This window comes from Cariama cristata, unplaced genomic scaffold, assembly GCF_000690535.1.
Source record: "Cariama cristata isolate BGI_N322 unplaced genomic scaffold, ASM69053v1 scaffold34770, whole genome shotgun sequence".
Taxonomy (NCBI): domain Eukaryota; kingdom Metazoa; phylum Chordata; class Aves; order Cariamiformes; family Cariamidae; genus Cariama; species Cariama cristata.
Window position 1 is genome coordinate 48989 of NW_009593571.1, and position 24286 is coordinate 73274.

Below are 24286 nucleotides of genomic sequence, written 5' to 3' on the forward strand. Positions count from 1 at the left end.
ATGTCCCTGCTAGCTAGATTAAATGTGACACAGGGACATGAGTACACCCTGAACTCAGAATTGCATTCTTCTCTGAAAACATACCCTTTTCTTGCATCTTTAAGATTTGATTTCAGGTTTTCCCCGCTGCTTTATATTTTTCCTCCTTCAGCATTACAAATTAAACGTACTTGTCTACCTGAGATGAATCTCCAATGAGAGCTACTAAAATTTATCTCAGAGGTCATCGTACAGCTTTTACTGTTATAGTAACTGAAGTGCTTTACACTTTTTATTGTGTATCATTTCTATGAGGTATTGAAGTGCTACTTTCACTTTGCAAAGTGAAAACCGAGGTATAAGAATGAGGTATTTAAAGGCAATTCATTCCTAAAGGTGCTGACAAATGTTTACTGAAGTTCTGAGGAGCACCTAAACTGGTCTGAAAAGAGCCTTTAAGATACCAAACTGCATTGCACAATGTGATTTGCCAAACCATACATGCCAAACCTTCGTGGTGAAGCAGGGAACCAAATGCAGACCTGCTGAGATGTTTTATTACTAACATCTCTCGTGGCATCAAAACAGTAAAACTGAGGAAGGTAGAAAAAAAATACAGAAGGATTTTCTTTTGTTGGGTTATTTCAGTTCCCTGCCTCTATTTATAGACATGTTTTTAATTTTAGTGGAGAGTGACCACCTGTGAAAAAAGGCATCCTCCACCCCTGCAGTTAGAAAGAAGCTCACACTGCTCAGCCCCTAAGGCTTCTTCCTCTGCCAGGATTCCTTTGTTGCAACCAGAAATACCACATTTGACAATTATACTTCTATTGCCTAGTCTGATGGTATTATCTTTATTATCCTGCCCTCCTCACACACTCCATCTACTTGCTTGTTTCTTGTCTCTATCACATGTTTTTTAGAATAAGATCTCTTTAAGGCAGGGCTTATTCTTGAAACAATGAGCATGAGCAAAGACGGCTCAAATGCAAATGGGCTAGTGATAACAACTGACCCCATTACTGTATAACCCAAGTGTTCTCTGTATTAATAGTAATAATGTTCCTGTTAAAAATTAATTAGAAATAAAAGCAGTTGTATCTCACTCCATTTCAAACTACATCCACTAATAAAAACGTATTAGAAAGTACTAGTAGGGGCAATGACCTCCAGATCAGGAAAAATATATAGTGCATAAAGCAGAGGGAAAAACAAAGGGAGATAAACCTAACAAAGCAGTTATATCGGATTACTTCAGCCGCACACGTGTAAGTGGTCAAAAGTAAGCTGGGACAAGGTTTAGACATTTCAAACTCTTGCTTCTTCAAACAAGTTCCAAGAATGAGAAAGGATTCATCCCACAGGACAACTGCTGTTGTGTGACTAGAGCCCAGTAACACGTATAATGACAATGTAATTATGTTTGGTATCAACAACAGAGAGTTGACACAAGTTTTGCAGAAGGATATCAGGCATCAGAAAGGAAGGTGGAAGAGTGCAGTTTAAAAGAAAGGAAAAAGAAGGACAAAGATGAAAAAAGCAGCTCATGTCAAAAGAACAGAGATAAGTAAGCTCAGACTGCATCAATGTTAGTTAATAATAGTTTAGAAAGATGGAAAAAGGCAAGAAAAGCATTTTATGAACAGATATTTTAAAGGGTAATTTGATCCAAGCATGTTCAAAACAGAAGACTTTAGCAAATGGAAATTCAGCTGAGTGACACTTACAAAAGTCACAGGCCAAACATAAGGTGGACATTAAAAGATAACGAAGAAGAAATTTGAACAGTAATTAGCTAAAGACTTGAATAACAGTTTTGTACAGCCATGAGAACAAGAAGGTTTGAGAGAAGGACAGTAGCCAGAGGGACCTTAATGGGATCAACAGAACAATTAAGGAGGAGAAGGATATTGCTAACAAGCTAAATGGTTGTTTTATATCAGTCCTTGCTGCTCAAAATGCTGGAAGATATTGATTTCCAATCTATATTTTAAACTATCAAAGAGACAGACTAAGCAAAAAGGGCAGGTGGTGAAACACACCTATAAATTCAACAACAGCAATTCACAAAACTTTGATGGAAGCTTGTATGAATGGGGTTGAGCTTCTAATAAAGGTATTTGATTCCTCTTTAAAACTGGCTACAATCCTACACCACATATGGCTGCGGGTAGCAAGTATTGTACATATTGTTTAAAAGGGTCTGAGTAAGAAATGACAGGGCACCGAGTCTGTCATCACTGTCAAGTCTAAAGATACTAAAGAAATAGTTAAATACAAAGCGATCCTGCCATAAAGACTAAAGTGGTGTCGTATAAAAGCAGAAGATCTTCCAGAAGCACAGGAATTAAAAATAGGAAAACCTTTAGTGTTTGCCCTTCTCTTCTTGACTCTCTCGGAATATTTCACATGGGGAAAAAAAATCAAGTCTTAGTCTGGATCTGTGATAGTTTCAAGGATGCATTTTCCTTTTATTTCACATCAGAAAAGTGAAAGCATTCCTAAGGATTTTTACAGAGGAAGACAGAATTGTATAGGTAATGATCCAATTATAAAGGCATTCATGTGGAAGGTGGGAAATTAAGGTTCAGCTTCTGAGTTTGGATGAGGTACCTGTATCTTCCTCAAGGAGACATTAGTTGACATTCATTCATTTTACTGAGAAGTTTCTCATTTCTATGTTTTCAGGTAAAGAAAATGGATCTGCCCCTTGAGGAACCTTCATACAGCTGAATCACAGAATCCCAGACTGGTGGGGGTTGGAAGGGCCCTCTGGAGATCATCCAGTCCAACCCCCCTGCCAAAGCAGGGTCACCTACAGCAAGTTGCACAGGATGGTGTTCCAGGGGAGTTTTGAATATCTCCAGAGAAGAACACTCCACAACCTCTCTGGGCAGCCTGTGCCAGTGCTCTGCCACCCTCAAAGTTAAGGAGTTGTTCCTCATATGAAGATGGAACAATCTGGGTTTCAGAAACAGACAAAAGGGACACCAGAAGAGAGTGCTGGTCTGAGCCGGCCATATTCTTACCTGCATCCATCCCTTCTGAGACCTAATATGCAAAGAAAGTACAAAAAGCAAAATACTCTGAGATGTACTTTTTTTGGGGGTGGGCAAGAGCACAACTCCCGTGAATGTGGTTTCTTCAAGCTGCTGTTATTAAATCTGCTACTTTTTCTCTGTGCTTCTTTGTTTGTGCAAAGCCATTGCTAATGCCTAATGATGAGATATTCATCAGAAGCATGACTGCTTTTAATTAAACCTTGCCCCACGTTCTCAGAGATACTGCTGGGAACAGAGGAGGTAGAAACCCCCTGAGGAAGAGGAAATACAACCTACAAACACTCTAAGAGTAGTGCTTAAAGAGTCCAAAATGTGCCGATGAGGCACAGTGATTACATTTAGAGTAGTGTTTCCCTGTTGGGGAACATTTTCACTCCTTGTACAAAAAAATACAAGAATGGAGCATAATATTTCATTTCAAGCCATGAAAATACCTTGGCATGTAGAAGAGAGATATATGCTGTATTTAGGGCATAGCTACGTATTCACTTACATGCTGGATATGAAGATTCTAGAGTCACCTTGCTTCTTATGACAAAAGCATTTCTAAAACAAGATGATGGTGTCCTTACATGGCAGGATAATCTGTTTGAGTCAAAAGCTGATTAGGAAAGTGCTAGATGAGAAACTGCACTAAGCAAGGAGCTTTTGACCACAGGACTTGCAGTTAGCACATCTACCCATCTTCATCATGATCCCTGCTAACATGGTCTCTGTAGCTCCATCCAAGTAAGACTTTAAAAATCACTGTGTTGACTAAGAATTTCCATCTCTTCTCCCATAGAAGAGATTTCCCTGCAAAATTATAGGGCCTGGACCCTGGAACTTGGACAAAGTGATAATTCATCAGAGTATTAACAAACTTACACTTCAATATACCACTGCTCTGTAGGCTTGGGAGATTCCAGGCTTTCCAGTGAAAATAAAGAGCACTTTGCTTCTATCCTTCAAAGTGCTGAAATACAATACCTGAAAATCACACCACTACTATATAAAAATGCTATTTCAGGTCATGGATAGAAGTGACTAATCCTTTATTAGTTAAACTTTTGACACTCTGCACAGCAAGAGTCACTTATATAGTTAGCTCCTTAGGGAAGCTTTTTTCCTGTTGTCTAGATGAGTGAAGTCCTAGGTGGTCAGCAGCACCCTAAAATACTAATGAACAATTCTTGTGGAATAAAGTGGCATCACAAGAGCTTTATAAGATATATAATATTCCTGTATATTAAGCTTTTAAAATCTAAGATAGTCTAAAATCATGGGAGTTTGATGTATGCACTATAAACAGGTAAGTGATATTATTCATACTTTCAACAGTGCATATATTTACCCTCAGAAAAGAGAACGTGTACATATATAACTTCATAGGGATGCAACGCTACACAGTCTTACTAGCTCAAGTCCAGAAGCAGCATTTCTGCAGTACTGCACGTAGATTACAAATTAGAAAATTCTGCCACTAGACTATACTGCTTCTAAACCTCATCGCTTGCATAGAGCCAGCTTGTGGGTCCACATGATATTTTTTAAGATCTGGTTCAAGACCAACTTGGATGTTTCTGCACTGTGAGACAGATATGTTCTGAAAAATGATGCCTTCGAGTTTAACCACAGAACAGACCTGCCTGCCTCAGGCTGAGGATTCTCACCAGTGCTGTACACCGTTTCAGTGGAAAGGGAGGAACAGTGATGCTAGAGTTTGGGTATATATTTAAAAAAAGAAGAAAAGGTGAAGAGTAACTAGCTGAGATGGGTTCATGGTGACAGAGGTTGTAGCTGTAGTACCTATTTCATTTCTAGGGGGAAGATCCTCATCTTCATGACTAGGATATCTCTCCTTCCGGTCAAGCAGAAGAAAATAAATCATTTTCTCTTGGTTTTCTCTGAAAAAAAGAAAAAAAAAGTTTAAATTTGAAGAGAAAAAAACATCAACATGTAGATAAACCCTTCTCATCAAACAAACAGTTATTCTAAATAAGCTGGAAATGGTCATGTAGCTGCCAGCTAGATACACAACCCACAAAGCTTTTGAGAACCTTGCTGTCTCCAGCAAGCAGCTAGTGAGAAAAGGAAATAAAATTCCCATGTTACACACACAGAACAGAGGCACAGGACAGACAAAGTAATGTCTCCATAGAAGGTCCAAACCAAGAGTGGCAGCAAGACAGGTCTCCTGAGCCTCTAAGTGCTCTTTCCACTACATGTCCCTCCTAATACCTCAGGAAATACACCAGCTCTCAGGCATAAGCTTGAAATAAATAAAAATTTGCCAACAAAGGCACATCCAACACAAATAACAGCAATGATACCTCCCCATCCGGACTGTGTGGCCCATCTTTTCATGAAGTGACCTTGCCTAGCAGCAAGGGAAGAGACACCACCATGCCTCTGTTGCTGGTCAGGCTGTGAGCTTCTGACACTGGGTGCAAGAAAGGCTCAATACTTGCTCCCAATACCTCACTAGCAAATGAGCAGCCAGAGGGTGAGAAGTTGCAACCGGTTCCTTGCAGCAAGAGACATTAGTTAAAGAGCTCTCTACCACTCCCCAGGTTTTTAAGCATCCCAGCCCGTGGACACCCAACTGATATGAAGACTGAGCAAGTGCTTACTCTTCCGACAACAAGTCCTGTAAGAGTTTATTTCGGTCACGGAAGCAGCCTAACGAGTGCATGCTATCTAACACATCTGGATCAATATCCTCCAAGGAAGGGAGAGAACGAATCTGCACCTTTCGAGGGATTGGTTGCTCTGGTTCTGGCTCGTTCTTACCCCCTCTGCAGAGGAAAGAAGATGAGAGAGAGAAAGGGGGGAGGGAAAGAAGGAGAGAAAAGAAACATGAGTCACAAATGAACCCGTACTCTGAAACACAGCCTGCGGCAACAGATGGAAATACCTTGTTAAATTCCCACCGAGAGACCAGAGCTCCCAACCAGACAGATATTCTTTTCAAAAGAAACCGTCGTGAAGGCTAAGAGTGACCAGCACCTTGTGGCTTTGGGTCTTTAATGAGAAACGCCTGCCTTCAGTCAGAAAGGCAGTAGGAACTTCACTTCCCAGTGCCCTCATAATTTAAGCAGCTGTGCAGCATCCTAATGCCAAACATTTATAAAACGCTACATGGTTTTAGAGATGGTGTCTCATCAGCAGGCCAGACCTCAGGCTATCAGGCTGAAAAGTGCAAGTTGAATGATTCTCTTTCAAAGAAGGAGCTGCGAAAAAACCATCACTGTTTTTCACCAATTCTGATTACAACTGGCATTGCAGCAGTTCCTTTCTTTAAAATTTCCAATGTGATTAAGAGACCTCAGTGTTCAGGTCCCCACTTGACACACTTTAAAGGGTTTTTGGGGAAACTAGGCTGTTTATTTACACGCCCAAATACCACAATCTCTGCATCTCTTCAGACATGCAAATTTGAAAATTGTGGTTCAAGTGTGATGCCCGAGGTCAGTGGCAGACCTCGAATACACCAGTAGCGGTAGAGCATATTACTCTTGTAACAGTAGTTAACAGAGGCTTCCTGCATAATTATCTCATCCCATTCACTAGGCTCAGGAAATATTGATTATTCATGGCAATTAAAGGCCCTGACTGTAAGAAACAGGTCAAGGTATCAGGGTATCTATAACCAACTGAATGACATATATCGCAGGCACCCTGAATATCCTTTGATTTTGTTTAGGTAGGCAGTGAGCAATTTAAGTAAACTCTATCCACCCAAAGGGGTGGGTTTGGTGGTGGTGGTATTTTGGTTGGAGAAACTATCTACCCTGAATCTTCGTTATTTCTCAATGGATGCTTTGTGCGATGTCAAGGTTTTCATACCCTTTGGGTGAGGTCCTCCCTTCCGATGTTGAGGTTTTCCTACTCTGTAGGTGAGGTCCTCCCTTTCCTTTATGTGCTGTAAATGTGCGACTGTTGGGTCCAGGCTCCCAAGGTGGGTGACAGGAATTGGGAATATTTAAACTGCATCAGATGTCAGTGTTTGCTGTTTATGAGGCTGTGTTTAGGCAAGAGATTCTCCCTTTTGATGCTGGCAGAAATAAAGTGAGCACAGCTTAAAATGCTCTGGGCTCAGACGTGAGCTATCCAAGTATCTACAGAGAAAAGGAGCTCCAGTTCAAATGCCCCTAATTTTTCTTGGGTAGGTTAGAAATCAACTCTGGTAGGATCATACACATGTGCTCAAGGTCTCAGCCAGTGTACCAAAAAGAGAGCCAATGCAGACTATCTCCTCCAAGGTAAAAAGGCAATACTAAGTCATTGCAGCCAGGGCTCTGATGCTAGGACAGGAGGGTTACATGCTACACCTTAATCACAGAAGACTGCTCGGTGCTACTTGCAATTTATTTTTAAGCAAGTTGGAATGCAGTTGTGAGGCATCTGCTCCGTTAACCGTGTTTGTGGGACATCACTTGCAGAAAGACTCCTCGGAAATTTTCATTTTATCTTCTCTTGAAGCAACGAAAATGTGCTCAGCTGTTCCTGGATACATGTCATGGAGTCAAGACTCTGGTGTGTGCTACATGGGTCATGACAACAAGGGTCAGATCCCAGTTCTCTTACACTGAGCACTCACGCACATCCTGCTCGGTTTTACTCAGTTTAGGGGGCTGGAAGAAGAATATACAGGACAGAGAAAGAATCTGCTCCTTGGGGTTCATTCTTGTGTGTCAAACTACTAAAACACGGCTTCTGATACCCCTTGAGTCTCACAGAAGTGTCCATGTCTTCTGCAATGACATCATGGTCCTGGATCTAAGGGCTAGATTCAAAAACTCCTTGTTCAACTAAAGAAACATCCCATTCCCTGAGTGCCCTGAGTAGCTACTTCTACCTCTTAGGATCAGGATCTAGCTCTCAGCAGGTAATAAGTAATGATTAGATCATAACTTTGCACTATTAAAGTCAGTGATGACCTTGTCATTAAGATAAATTCTTGTAGGATGGACCTTTGAAGGGCAGCTGACTGTTTTAGTTTTTTAATGATCCACAGTTCACTTTTTTAAAGTATTGACTTAATTAGTCATTATGCTACAAGTAGATGTCTTGAAGAGATTAAAGAGAATTAGTTTTTGAAAATTTCCAGAAAATCTGGGTTTCCTACCAGTCACCCTAGTTTATAGCAGAATATCACCTGCAAGCTTCTTTTGTATCAATCAGCGTGAGAGCCATTTCTAGAGAGCACAGCTTGCCATCTTCTATGCACTGAAAAGTGGCTTTTCATTATGGCCTGCACCTGGTCAGCCTCAGACATAGTCAGGAATTTTCACACCTCCTCAGCAGGTACAAGCAAAATCTGCAAAGAGACGCCTCGTCATTTGGCAACGTAATTCAGTGCTTCAGGAAATGAAAATCCCCGTGTCTGGGCCGTGATTGGCACGGCTCTATTGCCTCTTCCATTCTCAGTCTAGCAGAGAGTGACAAATTTCCTGCATTTCAGCCCACATAGACATCAAACAATGTCACACGATGAATACTGCAAATCACGAATATTTTTTAAAGGCCCGCATGAATGTAATTACTGCTTTAAAGCCCATCCTCTTTTGTGAGGATCGGTGCACACAATGGCTGTGATTTCAGACTAGGGTGGACTTTTTCAGTCTTTCCATGAAATTCCCTCCTGAATCTCACCAAGATGCACATTTGCATTGGTGTAAAGCAAAGCAGAACCGGTACAGTTAGAATTTTTCTGACGTTAGTAAATTTGGTACCTCAAAATTAGGGCAATAACTCAGTGTTACAGGAGTATGTATTTACCATAATAGCTAATTTTATTTGCCCTCTTGCTTTATTTAAAAAAAGTGAAAATAACCACTGTTTATTTGCTGATTTATGATAACCTGTGCTTGAGGTAAAAATAAATTATTTCAATTAAAAAGGCTTAAAAAATCTCACTGAATTAATTTGGGTGGGAGAGCAAGAAGAACTGGAGGTTGCTGATGAAAGGTTTCTCTTTGCTTTCTTTCTTCCTTTTTTTAGGCTTGTGAATCATGATTTCAACTTTCAGGACCTCTCTCTCTGCCTGGTCTGCAAATAAATCTTTTCCTCACTTTTACAGTAGCCTTAATATTTATTTGAAGAATTAAGTGAAATCACTTATATGTTCTGAGTACAACTTTCAGGTCAGTAACCTGTATATGACAAAGAATGAAGATTTTACATAGAATCGTAGTCTTACATGAAATAAAGAAAAAATCAAAGATGTGAGCAAAACAGCCATAGAGTAAAACACTTATAACCCCTCCTTCTTCATCAGCATCATTATTTCCAGGCAAAATGAATGCATATAGGCTGTGAAACATTACCAGATGAAAGTAGTTGAGTTTTGGAGGTGGCAGGGTTATTCACAGACTAAATTTAGCCAAAGGAAGTTAACCTCCTTAGGTCAATCCATGGCCAGTATAGAGAAAATGAGACTCATTAAAAAAGCTATTTTGAGCAGAAACTTCGTTTTAGGCAATCTGAACAGACTTCTGGAAGAGCCTTTCTCTCTCTGCACTGAGAGTCTAGGGGAGACTTGCTTTTGCAAAACTCAGTTTCTACTTCTGAAAACAGCCTCAGATACTATTTCCATTAGGGTAAAAAACCGCTTACTGTGTCAATCATTCGAGAGTCTGACCTCCATTGAGAAGTACATGAAAATGTTCCAACGCTTATGTCTGCAAATAAAAAAATTTTCAAATTCTAAATCTAGGATAAAGCCATGAAATAACACCTGCCTAATTGTGCATGTGAGCCTGGGACAGCAGTCCTCTGACAGGTGAAAACTTCCAGGCAAAAATCTTCAGGAGGTTTAGAATAATAATATAAGTGATTAATGACATCTCATTTTATTTCCTATTCTGGTTCTGATCAAAGCACAGAGGAAGACAGCTGATTTCACTCTATGAAGGAACAGAGGGGATCACCTGTCCAGTCTAATGTAAACAGCATTTACTTCTGGAATTGCTGGTAAGACATTATAGGAGGGGTATATCAGAGATTACAATTAAGAGCTTTCCCCCCTCCATTTCTCCTACATTTATCCATGAGAGTTTAAAAAAAAACTCCTGCAGCAAACAACACTCCAGTCCTTTGGTTTAAAAAGGTGCCATGTCAACTGGTAACTGTAGAGAGCATGAAAAAGCCAGGGGCATAGTTGAATGCCTTCAGGTCCTATCAAAGTCATATATATCCAGAAGTGAACATTGCCCATAAGATAGAATTAGAGAAAACAAAAGAAATCAAACAAAGTTGTGGGTTTTTTTCTTGGTGACAGGCTTAAATATTGGTTTGTAGCATCCTCAAGTATTTCCCAAGAGCAATGATAGGATTATGAAGGCAGGACTTTCCTTATCAACCACCTGGAGAACCTGTACGTATGCTGACCCCAAGAAGCATGTATCAAAGCATCATTTCCTTCTTTAATATGTGAAGTATTCTCCTTAGTTTGATTAAGTTATCATCAGTATAAAAAAAAATGTTATTTACTTAGGTTTCTTGAAATACTATTAAGGCTACAGAAAGTGCAAGGTCACTTTTAAAAGCCATCAATCTTCCTTATACCCAAACCACTAGACAGGCGCGTACTTTTCTCACAGACCTCCTCTTTCACTGTCAAGACTGCTGCTTTTAATCAAGTCACAGAACTACTCTCACATCAACAGGTTACAAGGTCAGAAGCAGCCTCTTAGCTTGCTGCAAAGAAGAAGGAGTAGGGATTACGAGACAGAAAAGCTCTTGTTCACAGGTGCTTACTTATCAATATCATAATTTTTGTTTCTACTTCACAGAAAAGCCAAGATGCCAAGAAGGAACAAATGAAAGCTTTCCTGCAAAGAAGGTATTACAAGGGATTGTCTGTAGCTCTTGGATAGCAAACTAAATATGGCTGTTAGTTGGGGGTTTTTTTGATGATCATTTGCAGGTATCTTTTTAACACAGCAAGTTGCTGGACTGAACGTCTTATTTCAAACAATTGTTAGCCATTGTGTAAGAAGTTCCTGGCTTGATATATATATATAGAGAGAGATGAAATTATATGACTAGCAAAGGGTAAAAAAAAATTTAGATGCTTTTCTGTCCTCTGCCCCTTTCTCCACCTGTGTGAAACCTGCTTTCAAACTCCAGTCTCTCTCTTCAGAGATCACTAGAATATCAGCTCCCGTAACAGAACCAATAATGAATGAATATAAAAGTGAATTTAAAAAGTGTTACTTACATATACCATATGTGTTTCTGAATATGTTCTAGCTGTAAAGGAAAAGAAAACAAAGAATTAGTGCTGTAAAACACAAAAGGTAACTCCACAAGACAACCTTATTCAAGGCTTATTCAAGTAAGTCCAAGATTCCAGAGATGGATCTGGGCAAACAACAGGAACTTTATGCTGCATAAAGAGCGTGCTCTTCCTCACCCACCCCACTGGAAATAAGACTGTAATTCTGGACACACGGAATCAGTCAGGAGCAAATCCCAGGCAAATGCATAAGTACAAAGCTTCACAGGCAAGTGTTTTGGCAATTTAAGTTTTTCCTTTCCTAAGCCCTTCCCCTCTATAACCTAACCGAAGCTAACAAACTGCTCCTTTCTGTATGTGCATAATAGCCAATTCTTCACACCTAAAGTTCATTTCTAGTTTTGTTTTGGAAAAAAAAGAAGAGCAGGAAATAGAAACAGGTTCAAACAGATAATGTGAATAAACAAAATAAATTGTGCATGTGTGATACGACGTTCTGCCAGGACCCATTCTTGATTGGCTCCACATTTATCATTGAAATCTAAAGACCAAGTAGAGTAAGGTACAATGTCAAAATAATACCATTTATTGTTCCAGCACCTGAGCACCAGACTGCAAATTTCTTTTAATTCCCTTTTTCCTGTTTCACACATGAGCATTTTACTATGTAACGAAGGACTGATCAAAGCTGAACAGTGGCCTTGTCCACCTACGGAAGGCAGATACCAGCAAATGTTACACCGTGACCATGTTTTCCACAAGTATGGAGAAAAGAAAGTAACACCCTTTTTCCGAGAGAAACTCCTAGAGAGAACAACCTGTTCCTATGACATACTCACAGCAGAGCCTTCCTAATCTGTTTTTTTTTTGAAGGATCATCACAGTAGAAAAGAACTTTCCATAGATGTCCAGGGATTATGCATTATGTGGACAACATTTCTTATATTCCTTATTCTGAAGCACCTTTGTACGTGCAGAACAATAAACACACTCACTGCATGCAGGCTTGTGTTTGTGCAACATGCAGGTGAGAGGCAGGGGAGAGCTGGAAGGAAACTCAAGTGCTAATAGCTACAAGACGAAATCACAGACCCATTAAACTGGTCAGGAAGAATGGAGACAGCTGTCCTGCTCTTATTACTTTCCACTTCAATTCCAGAATAATGAGAATCGGAGAGAAAAAAAAGAGGAACGGACAAACAACTAAATCTCCAAGATAGAAAGTAGGTGTTTGCCACAGAGAGCAAGGAATTAGAGACCTCTGTCTTATGGAACAACAGCTCTGTGCCTGGGAAACCAGGAAGATCTGAAGTCGGCTCTATATGAGATCATTTTTTAAGTGAGACAGGCTTTTCCTGAAAACAAAGAAACAAGGGAATGCAGCTTAGGAAAGCATGACAGGAGGCTGGAGGGATCAGTATGAGAGACAAACAGCCACCTTTAAAACCAAGACTGTATCAACAGATTGACTGTATCAATCAGAGGTGCAGCTGGTACTTGCAGATCTAGCTGTCTTCTAACCAGCGCAGGTGCAGGGAGAAGAGCCTATTTTGTACAGTATTCACAGGTCAGGATTTTAGCATGGCTACTTATCAGGTCCATCGTACTGTCAGGATCTGCTAAGGAGTGTACTGTACCTCCTTCGCTTGGTAAAACCACCCTATGAGATGCATATCTACTCGTTATTTCATATACACCACATGGAGAGTTAGAGACATTAACAATTTCAGACAAGATGCAGATGATACAGCTAAGCGATGTCCAAGCCTCTTTCATGCTTGCTTCTCCTGCTGCGTTTTCTGTCTCCATGGGTCACATTGTTCTTTTGTGCCTGTGATATGCAGAAATGCCATGGCAAAGCAGACAACAGCACTTCATTTTCTGAGTCAGAGAAGGGGGGAAGAAAGGAGGGTCACCGGTTCATGTCTAAGTCACAGAACCTCTGGGCTCCTTCAGAGAAGATGTCAAAGAGAATCCCTTCTGCCCATCCCTGCTGATCAAACTCCTTCAAGCTACTGAACCCATAGCGTTTTTCTGAAAGAGACGCCCCGTAGCACCTTGATATACATTCGAAGGTATATGAGAGCTCTCATGGCTGCTGTTTACCTACACATCTGCCATTCAATCCACATCAAAACATTGCTGTGAAGTACGCTGGGATATCCCAGATATGAAAAGTATTCTACAAAACCAATTTCTGTTCCGATTCAAACGTAATTGCATTGAAATGTTATTACAAGTGTGCTTGCTGCTGCCAACATCTTCACTGCTTTTTTAAAGGTAATTAATTAATGCTTTGTTGCTTTTCATCTGCATTAAAGTGACAGGAGGGTTATGGGAGGGCGATCGGTTTTGACAAGGAGAAGTCTGTATGCTTTTTACTATGCAATGCAGGGGAGGGAGATACACAGTGGGAGCTAATCTCACTCCTCCTGCCTTCATTTAAACACAATGTTTAAATGCATTTAAGTGATGAAGGCATTTAACAACCCTTCCCAGAGGGTTCTTCTTGCTGTTTGCACATGAGTTTGCCAAATTTAATGCCATTTTATGGAAGTTGTAAAAATGCTGCTTCCTAACATCTAACCACCGCAGGCAATTGTCTCGTGATGCCATCACTGAAACAACAAAACATGCTCAGATCCATTGCACATGCACAGTCAGAGGAGAGACTTCTGCAAGCTAAAATGCTGTAGTGGAAGGAGAGGGGGAATTCCTTTATGGTTTTACGTAAAAATACTTCCAATATATATAAAACTTGTACACTGAAGTAGCATCTAGGAGCCCCACTCACAGAAGAGATCCGTTGTGATACAGACCTGTACAGGCTCATCAGAAAAAGAGGTTTCCTCCTCCAAGGAGCTTACATCTGAATTCTGAGGCAGGGAACAACAGATGGAGACAGACAGGCAGATGGAAAACAAGACAGCACTGTCTACATCCTCGGCACCGATCTCAGCAGAGCGGTTGCCAAGCTAAGAAGTTCTGACCTGAAGAAAAACTTTCTCAATGCCTGTGGAAATGGATGAGGGCTTCTGGGCTTGAACTCATATCAAATTTCAAACTTCCCTGTCCAGAAAGGGAACAGTCTCAAACCCATCTGTGCACTAAATCGACTTGCACCTCGGACGAAATCTTCCTCATTTAGAAGATCCTCTAGTCTGAGCTTTAAACCTACTGTATCGTGTCAAGACAGAGGCTTTTCCTGACCAAAGGATTCAAGCTGGCAGTCCAAACAGCACTGGTAAAACCATTATCTGTGTCAGTAGAAGCAGTCGTACTATAGCAGCCTCCAGGGACCTTGACAAGGGCAAGGTATCACTGTGCTACACGCACGGTGCATGAATAGGCCCCTGGCAGCCAAAAGCTTACAGCCTAAATACATCAACTGGACAATTACCTTCATTCTACAGGTGGTGAAGTGAGATAATTTAAATGACATGATAGGCACCTTACTATAAGACCTTCTAGAAAAATGAAGAAGGAATCAGGTGAGTTTTCCCTTGTTCATTTTTTTAACATTCTTTAGATGCTGTGGTCCACCAATAGCATACATTAGATCCAAGAAAAAACAAAGTCAAACAGAAAGCAGAGAGGAGGTTCTGAAAATGTGTGTAATTTAAGTTGGATAATATTCAGGGACAGGTATTTCAGACTGTGTGGACACCCAGCATGGAAGACAAGTCATTCTACTCTGGAATAAAATGTCAACACTGGAACAATTACAGCTTTATCAGAATAGCTTATTCTGCAATATCTGCTTTGATCCACCTTGCTCTACACACAGTTTCGATAATGCTCATCCATCTTTAAAAGGAAAGTGGACCAAAAGCTCCTTACTCTCCCCTCTTTGACTTTGTGTTTCTGCAGAAGAAAGTATCGGTTGAGAATGCAAATGGATTCCACTACAGGAGCCATAATACTCCACTGTAGAGATGCTGAATCATTTGAAACCTTCAAGGAAAAGAAGATTCACTTTCTGAAGAGCACATAACTAAAAGAAACCTCATCCTGCAGTATTGCAGGCATGGAGAGCACTCATTCTTTTTCATAAACGTTCTCAAAACTAGTTCATTTTTCCCTCCTGACACTACTCCTACTAGAAAGCTGTCCCAGAACGCCACTAATATGGCTAAAATGCTTCTTTCAGTTTCCAGCCTACTTTCATGTAAGGCCATTTGACATACATTTGTTTTTGTGCCAGTATCTTCCTTTAGTTTAAATAATCCTTCTCTCCCTAGTAATTACTTCTAATGAATATGCAGACAACCAGTACAACCTTTCTTAGACATCATCTGTGTAGACCAAGTGGAGCTCTTCTAGGCTGTGCTATTCAGACAGGTTCTCTCAAATGCCGACCACCTTAGTTCTTTGTTTGATTTCATCTCTCATGAATATAGGTGGTCAGAAATATCATGTCCAGCAGCTAGGATCAACTTTGGCAGTCTACTGAAAGAAAAGCATGGATTCTTTCCTTTTAAAGCATGTTTAGTAAACAGGCCCGGTAAAGGAGAGTGATCAAGGATGTCCCACTAACCACACTTAAGGCTACATAATATATGGTGAGCGTGAACAATATTCCACTAAGATATAATAAAGTCTTCTTTCCGTAAATGAATTGTATATAAAGAAAGGTAATGCCTATTTCTTAAGGCAGGAAAAGGCCAGCAACAATACTCCTGAGTACCCTCCTCTCCATTAATCCTCTCAAGCTCTAACACTGAAGTCGAAAGATGACAGCTAAACGTGAATGCTAGTTCTGTTTTTGTTGATCATTTTAAACAGATGGACTGGGGAAGGTGTGGGTGTGCGGTGAAATGGCAATTACTGCAGGGAGGGAAATGCAGTTGGACGAAAAGAAAAAGAGATACAAATCAAAAAATGGAACAAAGCAGAGAGGGGAATGGAAAAATGAAAGAAAAAAATTCTAGTGACCTTACATTTCACTGTATTTTTCTGCTGAATTCACCAGTGAGATATTGAGCAAATGATCAGCAATGGTAACAGTTAAATCTGTACTTATTGTACCCAAGCCACAGTTTTGCTCAGATCTTTGTATAAATATCAAATTGATTCAAGTGAGATATTTTCTAGGAACAGAGGCTTCCAAATAAACCCATATTTATACCCTTTTTCACAGGACACAACTAAAATAGAATTCAGATCTCTCCTCGAAATGAACTATATATTCCCAGCTCCTGTGCAGTAAACAAAGAGCTCCCTTCTGCCTGGCAATCTAAAGCAACTGGCACGCTAACAGCATAGAAGTGTGGCAGTAGCAGGGACAGCAAACCGAGAGACCCTAAAATAATGAAAATAAGATTGCGGCTAATAACAAAGAGCTATCCTTTCTTCCTCTCGACTCTCAGCTCTTGAGTATGTTTTATTTCAAATTCTTATTCACAATTCACTGGTTACTGCTTGTCAATAACTATCCTATCCGTTTTTTTTTCTTCCCTAAAGAAATAAGAGCTTAATTTTGATCAAGAAAAGGAGGAGGGGGTGTGTGTCACTCTGGGACCTTGATTTACCTTAACCGTTTTCTCTCTTATGCGGGTACATTATCTGCTGTATTGCACACTTCAAAACATTTAGGGACTATGCTCTGTGGAAAAACTCAGTCAGAACAATTTGAAGAAGATCTAACATCTGATGATCTGCTCCCTGGCATACTCAAACCACCAGCACTAAGATCTTTGAAAGAAAAAAAAAAAACACAACAGAAAAACTGTTACGTTTTCATTATGGAAAGGGAACTAAGCCAGAGAGGGACATGACTTGGTGACTTTCTTGATCATGAAGAACAGCTGCCTTGTATCTCAGGGTATAGCTCTAACCTCTGCAGTGTTCTTTCCATGAAAATGAACGTCTACTGGGTTTTAGGGATACTAGTAATAGCATGAAGAACTTTTCTCCATTGTCACCAAATAGAGCATGACCTGGTTTCGTAATGAAGGAAAGAAAAACCCAGCTGCAGCTGTCAGGTAATACTGTAAAGAGAGTTGTGAAGGGAGTTTCAGTTCACTTCTTAGCAGACAGGTGTCTGCATCCCAAAAGCACCATCACAGCTGGCACAGACTCATGCTGTTGTTAGCAATCTCAGCAGAGAGGCCAAGTAGTGATCTGAGAGTTTATTTATAAATATTTTAGCAGACTGAAGAACTAGGAGGAGTTTTAAATTTACATTTCTTTATACATACTCCCACTCAGAATCTGTGAGCTTAGTAAATCTGTATAAAATCATCACCACAGCCTGACAATAGGATTTACAAGGGCAATGTACCCATAAAGGCAGACGCCTCCACTGACAAGCAGGCAATCTTGCTTTCCAAAATGATTTTAATTGCTAATTTTTTTTAATTCCCCAAAACATTAACACAGTGTTAATGAAGGATACAATCACTACGCAGTGCTCACCCTTGCAGGGTCTCTGTTGTAGTGATGGGATGTATCCTAGATGCAAAGACTCAATGCTGAATGCCAGGAGCTCAATGCTGTGGGCCTAATCACGCTGAGGACCACAGGGCACAAGATTAAAGAGCAGACTGGAAGACGCTTGCTCTGAAGGCTGCTAGAGGATAATGCAAGGCAAATGCAGGGTAGAATACAATGCAGGTTGGGTGGCATGAAGGGAGAAGCCATCCCTTTTGTCAGAAATCTAAGAAAACCATACTCTGTTTAATAGCAAAGCTTCAAACAACAGTCCTAACAGTTTTGACCTTCAGTTATATCACGTCCCCGACAAACTGCTGTGCCAGGCAGGAGAGCCAGACAACTCAGGCCGACTCCAAAATGTGCTAATGGGTCAGTAGCACTGTGATGACATTATGAAGGATTTCTTCTCAATGCCCACTGTTACATACGAAGGAGAATTATGAGGCTAGAGAAGAGACACAAAGGTAATCTGCCTTCATGATTCAAAAGAGAAGGTAATTAACTTCTTCCCAAAGACTCCACCAACTCTGCTCACTCTTTGCTCAGGAGGAAACACACAGGAGTGGCAGTAAATCAACAAGTTTCCTTAGTTATTCAACCGTAACTGCAACAAGGCAACAAATGAAGCCTTGCTCATATGACTCGCAGCAAATGCCTTCTTACCGTGAGACGTTTCGAGGCATCCACTTCAATCATCCCCCGCAAAAGGTTCTGACAGTCCGGGGGGATAAAATGTGGCATGTGGAACACTCCACGTTTCACCTTCTCCAATAGTTGCCGCAAGTTGTCGTCATCGAAAGGCAGGGCACCCTGCAGGGATGCAACAGAGTGGTGGATGGGAGAGATGAGCGAAAGGGAATTGGAGAGGGCAAAAGGAGAAGAGCCAGGATAAACATGGTAAGAGAATAGAAAAGAAGAAGTCAGGTCATAATGAATTATTATAATAAGTGAAAAACCATTTTATCCATTGAAAAGAAACAATTTCTTAGTGCTGCTGTATTTTCTCAACATAGGAAACAAAACTGAGGACATAGGTTTTTTTATTAGACCTTTAATTAGAAAATGACTACCAGTATAAAACATAATGCAAAATATGAAATTGCCTTTCCAGGCAAATTCAGCAAAGATGCATGGATTCACTTAAATTCAGCTCAAGCTTTTGATCTGCTGGTATTCCTCCTGGGCATACTTTCACGGCAGCAATGTTTATCGTCTCCTTATTTTTAATCTTCCTGAGACACATTTATTGCAGACATTGAAAAGGAGGTGAACAGCATTTGAGAGACTTTCAGTAAAGAACATCCTCTTTCTGATGGAGCAGTGAAATGACACAGTTGAAAGAAACCCTAACCAACATTAGTCTTTGGAAGCAGCAGACGTTCTACCCGTTTAATATACTCCATCCAGTTCCCATGCTGTGGTCAGGTCATCAGTTCCTATTGCTTCCCTACTGCAGCTCACTTACATGAATGGCTTGAGGTTTTTTTAGCTGAAATTACATTTTGAATAGATCATCAGCTTGCCACAAAAAGCAGCAAAAGACTTATCCTTGCTGCAAGGACGAAAAGGAAAAAAAGAACTTGAAATCTTTAGGATAACTCCACCAACTGAAGCTGATGCCCTTTTATAGCAAGTCTGCACCTTCCTAGATATTCTCACTTCCTTCTTTCATTGCCTAATTCTAGTAGGTGCAGACCTTCCTTGATTTCCAGGATCGTTTGTGGGAAGCCGCAAGCTGTCAGCTGCTGTGATAATGAAGCTTTAAGCTGTCAATTCTGGCACTGCTCTTACTACAGTGAGTAGTGCATCTGTATAAGCAATCCTGTGTCTATGCTTTACAGAGACCAAGAGCTCCATTTGCAGAAGCCTCAGAAAGCCCACCTGATGACAACCGCTACTGGGCACTATTTACTGCTCTTCGTTCATTCAAGTGGCCTTGAAGAGAGAGCCTCCCCGGCTTCTGTAACCAAGCTCCTGCGTTACCTACTTTTTTCCTAACCGTTCCAGACTTCAAGGAAAATCAATTCCGATAGTTCAGTACTTTGGCTAACGCAATTTAAGCCATGATGAAGTCAGCAAGGCTGCTTTGTGGCATCTCCTGAAGGTAACAACTACAGCTCTTTTATTACTACCACCTGCTATTACAGCTTGAGACTTTTTGTAGGTTTTGTCCTGACATAATTAACTGGAGAGCTCTGCACCCTCTGTCAATAATAGACTTATTTCAATCATTTTGCAGGCTCATGTATATGTATAGGAACAGTAACAGAGACACATCGAATCTTGATAGAGAATCCTGCTGAAAGCCCGCTTCTACAAATCCTAACCATCTTGACACATTCTCTCTTCTATTCTTACAAATTCAAGAAGTTATATTATGAGCTCATTATACAGTTCTGTTTTATCAGTGATGAAAATAGCTGCTCAGGAGCAATAGATGACCAGGTGCTATCTAGTGAGACAGTCAAAATTCTTCCCCTGCAACATCAAGACCAAAAATCTAAAACGTAAAAAATGTCAGTCCATTTTAAGGACTAAAAAGAAAAAAAGAGTAAGATCAGTTAAGGTGAATTAAAGCATCATACTGAGATTAATTCAAGGTATTTTGATTCAGGCTATTAAAAAAATTATCAGCATATTTTTTGAAACAAAAATCCTTTAAATTTTTCAAGTATTTTAAACAAAAATAATGTGCAGAATCTAACTCTGATTGTACATTGTACAAGTGCTTTTGTCAAAATAAAACATTTAAGGGAAGTAATTAGGTTTACTAATAAATGAACAAGGACACCAAAATTTGACTTCAGGCTTGTTATTTTTATATATATTTTTATAAGATCATCTGAACTATTATAGATATAAAAAACTTAACATGCACATAAAATCTATTCTCATATACAGTAGTCAATCTGCACACAGTATATGCTTATATGAACATAAACTGTATTTTCCTACATTATACTATGGAAATTGATAAGAAATGCCACGCCTATCTGCCTTCAGCTGGACATCCAATTGTTGTATGTTTATGAGTATTACATTACCACTGCAAATCAGAATAAATTCCACAGAGAATTGAAACTTTGATCGAAAGAAGGGTAAGTTACAAGATACCACATTTTGAATACTAAAAAAAGTATTACTGAGCCAGATGGAAACTAATTTAAACTTTGTATTACTGGCTCAGTTTTATATTCCCAAGTGTACCAAATTAAAATGTAGCTCAAAAATTGCATGAAACAAAATTGTTGCACTTGAATCTTCTCTTGATAAAACACTGCAGTTGATATATGCCTATACCTACTGAAACACGTATATACATACAGCAGAAAAAAAAAGACACTTCCCAAATCCAGCTGTATTTTGATCCTGTGAAGGACAACTTCTTTGACATGCTCTGTATCCTGGAGTTGTAATCCTGCACATGCTTTCCAAGTCAAAAAATGTGCTGCAATACCACAACACAGCAAACAGCACTTATGGAGACAAGTTTTTGATGCTTGTCTATGCTCTCCTGTGCAGGGCAGCAGCATTTCAAAGAAGCAGAGAAATATTCCTCATGCTGTTCCTTTGGGGCTGATGTAGAAATAAGAGGAAAGGATGCAACTGAGAGATACAAAAATAGGAGAACTAAAAAAACCCCATCTGTACATGATGTCAATAGAATCAGCATTAAATACAGCAGCATTTTCGGATTTTTCTTTTCTTTTTAAAGGATAGCGCAAGGAAGATGACTCACCACTAGCAACGCAAATAAAATGACTCCGCAGCTCCAGACGTCTGCTTTCCTTCCATCATATTTTTCTCCCTGCGCAGCAATGACACAGAGGTTCAAAAGACTGCTCACTAGTAAATGAATTAATTATCCTTGAAGAACAAGAGAGAGGAGAATGGGAAACCCCACATTTCAATTCAGCCACCTGCTTCCCAAGGTGGCCTTCCCAACCAGGAGGCCATGGCACAGCCCATTAATTGAATTTCTATAAGCATCAGTTTACAGTCTTATCTGGGATCTGCGAGAACAGGCTCGGAAGTGGGGAGCGGGCAGGAACTCACAAATTACTAGAGCTGCCACTTAAACAGCGTCAGAGGTGCATGAAGGATGTCAAGAAGGCCTTTTTCTCTTCCCTGGTTCTTCAGGGAGCTTTATTTGCAAACTCATAGTATTGTCTGGGCAGCCTCTTCTGTACACTTCCTGCTTGGCTTTACATTAAAGATCTGCTTTAAAAGAGGGGAATCTTGGCCACTGACATCTTGGATACTTATTTTCAGAGGATAAAGGAAGAAGAGAGGGAAAGGATAGTTCGTATTGTTTATCGGAAACCAACATCACTGACAGCCAACCCCAGTTCTTCTTCTGAAATGCGAGCTACATCAGAGACAGGAAAGCATAGGGGATTGCATCCCCTGGGTGGGAAGATCAAGTTAAACAAGGCTACTGTATTTCTGTCTGATCACATGGCACAAAGGGTACCGCGAGAATAACACACAATCATTCCCCTCAAATGGTCCATGTGGCTTGATTCAGGGCTGAGCCAAACAAACAGAACTGTAGTTACGTTCCTTGTACCCTTTCCAATGCTATCTGCCTTGGACAGATTTCCTGCACAGAGGGTCTATCTGCGTACTTGCAATGAGTGACACTTTAAAAAATATATTGATACACAGTAATGTTAACCAACTTACCCGGATGACTTCAGGGCAAGCATAATGTGGTGATCTGAAACACAAAATACAGTCAAATGAGCATGTAACAGCCTGGTATTTGTGGATTACGTGCATTTCCATTTTGTTTAGCAGAATCATAATTGGCTCACTTATATAGTATGCAAGTGTGCAAAACAGCACTTTTTTCCTTAACTCAATGAGAATATATTTCTAAGAAACTCAGAAAATGGTCAAGGACTAGCATAATTCAAAATTCTATGGCCCAACTATTTGTTTCTTAAAAGCAAGGAAGGAAGAGAAGACCAGGGATATTCTGGGACTATACAGAATTCCAGCCCTCTAATCCCACCCTTTAACTTGCCCTTGTACCTAATTAGAAGGAGGGCCCACACTGGACAGCCTTTTGTAAGAGAAAAGACAGAACAATATTTTCAGACCAAACACATGCATCCCTAAACCATGTCTTCAATCTCTTCTGCTAAGATTGCTCTCAATTTCTCCAGTGGTCATAAAAGCTGCCAATACATGATTTCAACATGCAATTTTTTTTTCTTTTAAAAAACTAAAAAGGATGGACAATAGTACTATTACCTAGTAAGTTAATATATTCTTTTCTCATCCTTCTACTCATATATCTCTGGTTTGATTCCTGGCTGAGCATAGTTAATTACTTCAACTTGCCAGGTAATCATTTTAATTCCTAAAGATTATAGCCACAGCTATTTATTTTATAGCCTTCATTAAAGTAACTTGACAAGTAAAAGGGATGCAAACTGCCTGAGACCTGTGTGCAAATCATGCTATTGTTTACACTGACACCTCCCAGCAGTCCCTGAGCCTGTCTTCATTTCTGCATTTGTTTCTTGTGACAAACGCAATCATGGCTGGGCAATACCTGTCTCACAAAGTAATGAGCAAAACAGAAGCACAGCGAGGTTAGCTTTGTGCTAGGATGCTACATTAATGCCCAGTGAGACAGCCCATTAATTGAATTTCCACATACGCTACACTTATCTTATGGCAAAATATCATCCTGTGGGCATGGAACGCCCTGATTTGGTATCGCAGCTTTTGGCAGACCATGTTAATAAACTCAGGGTACACCTGGGACTGCAGCTACCTTGACAGCAAGGCTTAAGCGAGGAGAAAAAAATGCAGTTGATCCCTCACAAATTTTAGGAAAGGCGAAATTTGGAAGCTTAATACAGTATTTCATACCCTCCTCCCCTTCATTTAAGAGGTTATCACAGATATTCTAACCAGCTCCGTAGTGATCCCAAGTGTCTTAATTTAGACTGGACTTTAAAAACCTTGATTCAAGAGTCAAAACAGATAATGAAAAGCAGAGCCTTCCCCCAGAGAGCTGCCCAGAGTTGGCCCTTGGGAGACCAAAAGACTGGACTTGTGCCTAGTGGGTAGGACAGACTGCCTGGGATCTCTTGGCAGCTCTGTCCCTGGCAGCCATAGGCACATGGACAAGGTTACTTAATGTTTTTAAAACCTGCAGCTGGCCACAGTTTGAAAAAGGTGACCAGAACCTCACTGTGACTCTACTCTTCTGCTTAAAACAAAAGCAATGCCACCACAGCTTTCATACCTCACCAAAGTTTGTATGACTGCGTTCACTGGGATTTGTAGGAGGCTTTAACCTTTTAGGGCAAAAACTTCTATAGTAACAAAGAGCATGATGGCAACAATAATTGAATAAAGCTAAAGCAGTCAGTAATGTTCATAAAATTGTTGCTTGTTGACTAAGCAGGGGCTGATTTGGGGGACTTGCAGCATATTGCTGGCCACTGCTGCAAAGAAAGTGAGGCAAGTGAGACACCAAATTGCTTAATGTTATGTATGTGTTCCCAGCGCTCCCACATAAATTGTTCCCTGTGAATTTGCTTTAGAATCATAGAATCATTATGGT

At 40.2% G+C, this 24286-nt stretch overlaps 1 protein-coding gene across 1 annotated transcript in view; it reads right to left on the reverse strand.

Annotated features, from left to right (window-relative positions):
• Nucleotides 1-22420, reverse strand: part of LOC104157526 (serine/threonine-protein kinase BRSK2) — a gene marked incomplete at its 5' end in the record, with an annotated part of 69710 nt that extends 47290 nt beyond the window's left edge. Inside the window, 6 exons of the mRNA XM_009694891.1 lie at nt 4830-4927; nt 5654-5818; nt 11248-11279; nt 18364-18510; nt 21440-21508; nt 22387-22420. Coding sequence (XP_009693193.1) covers nt 4830-4927; nt 5654-5818; nt 11248-11279; nt 18364-18510; nt 21440-21508; nt 22387-22420 — 545 coding nt within the window. The remainder of the gene's footprint in view (nt 1-4829; nt 4928-5653; nt 5819-11247; nt 11280-18363; nt 18511-21439; nt 21509-22386) is intronic.
• Between the last annotated feature and the right edge of the window lie 1866 nt (nt 22421-24286).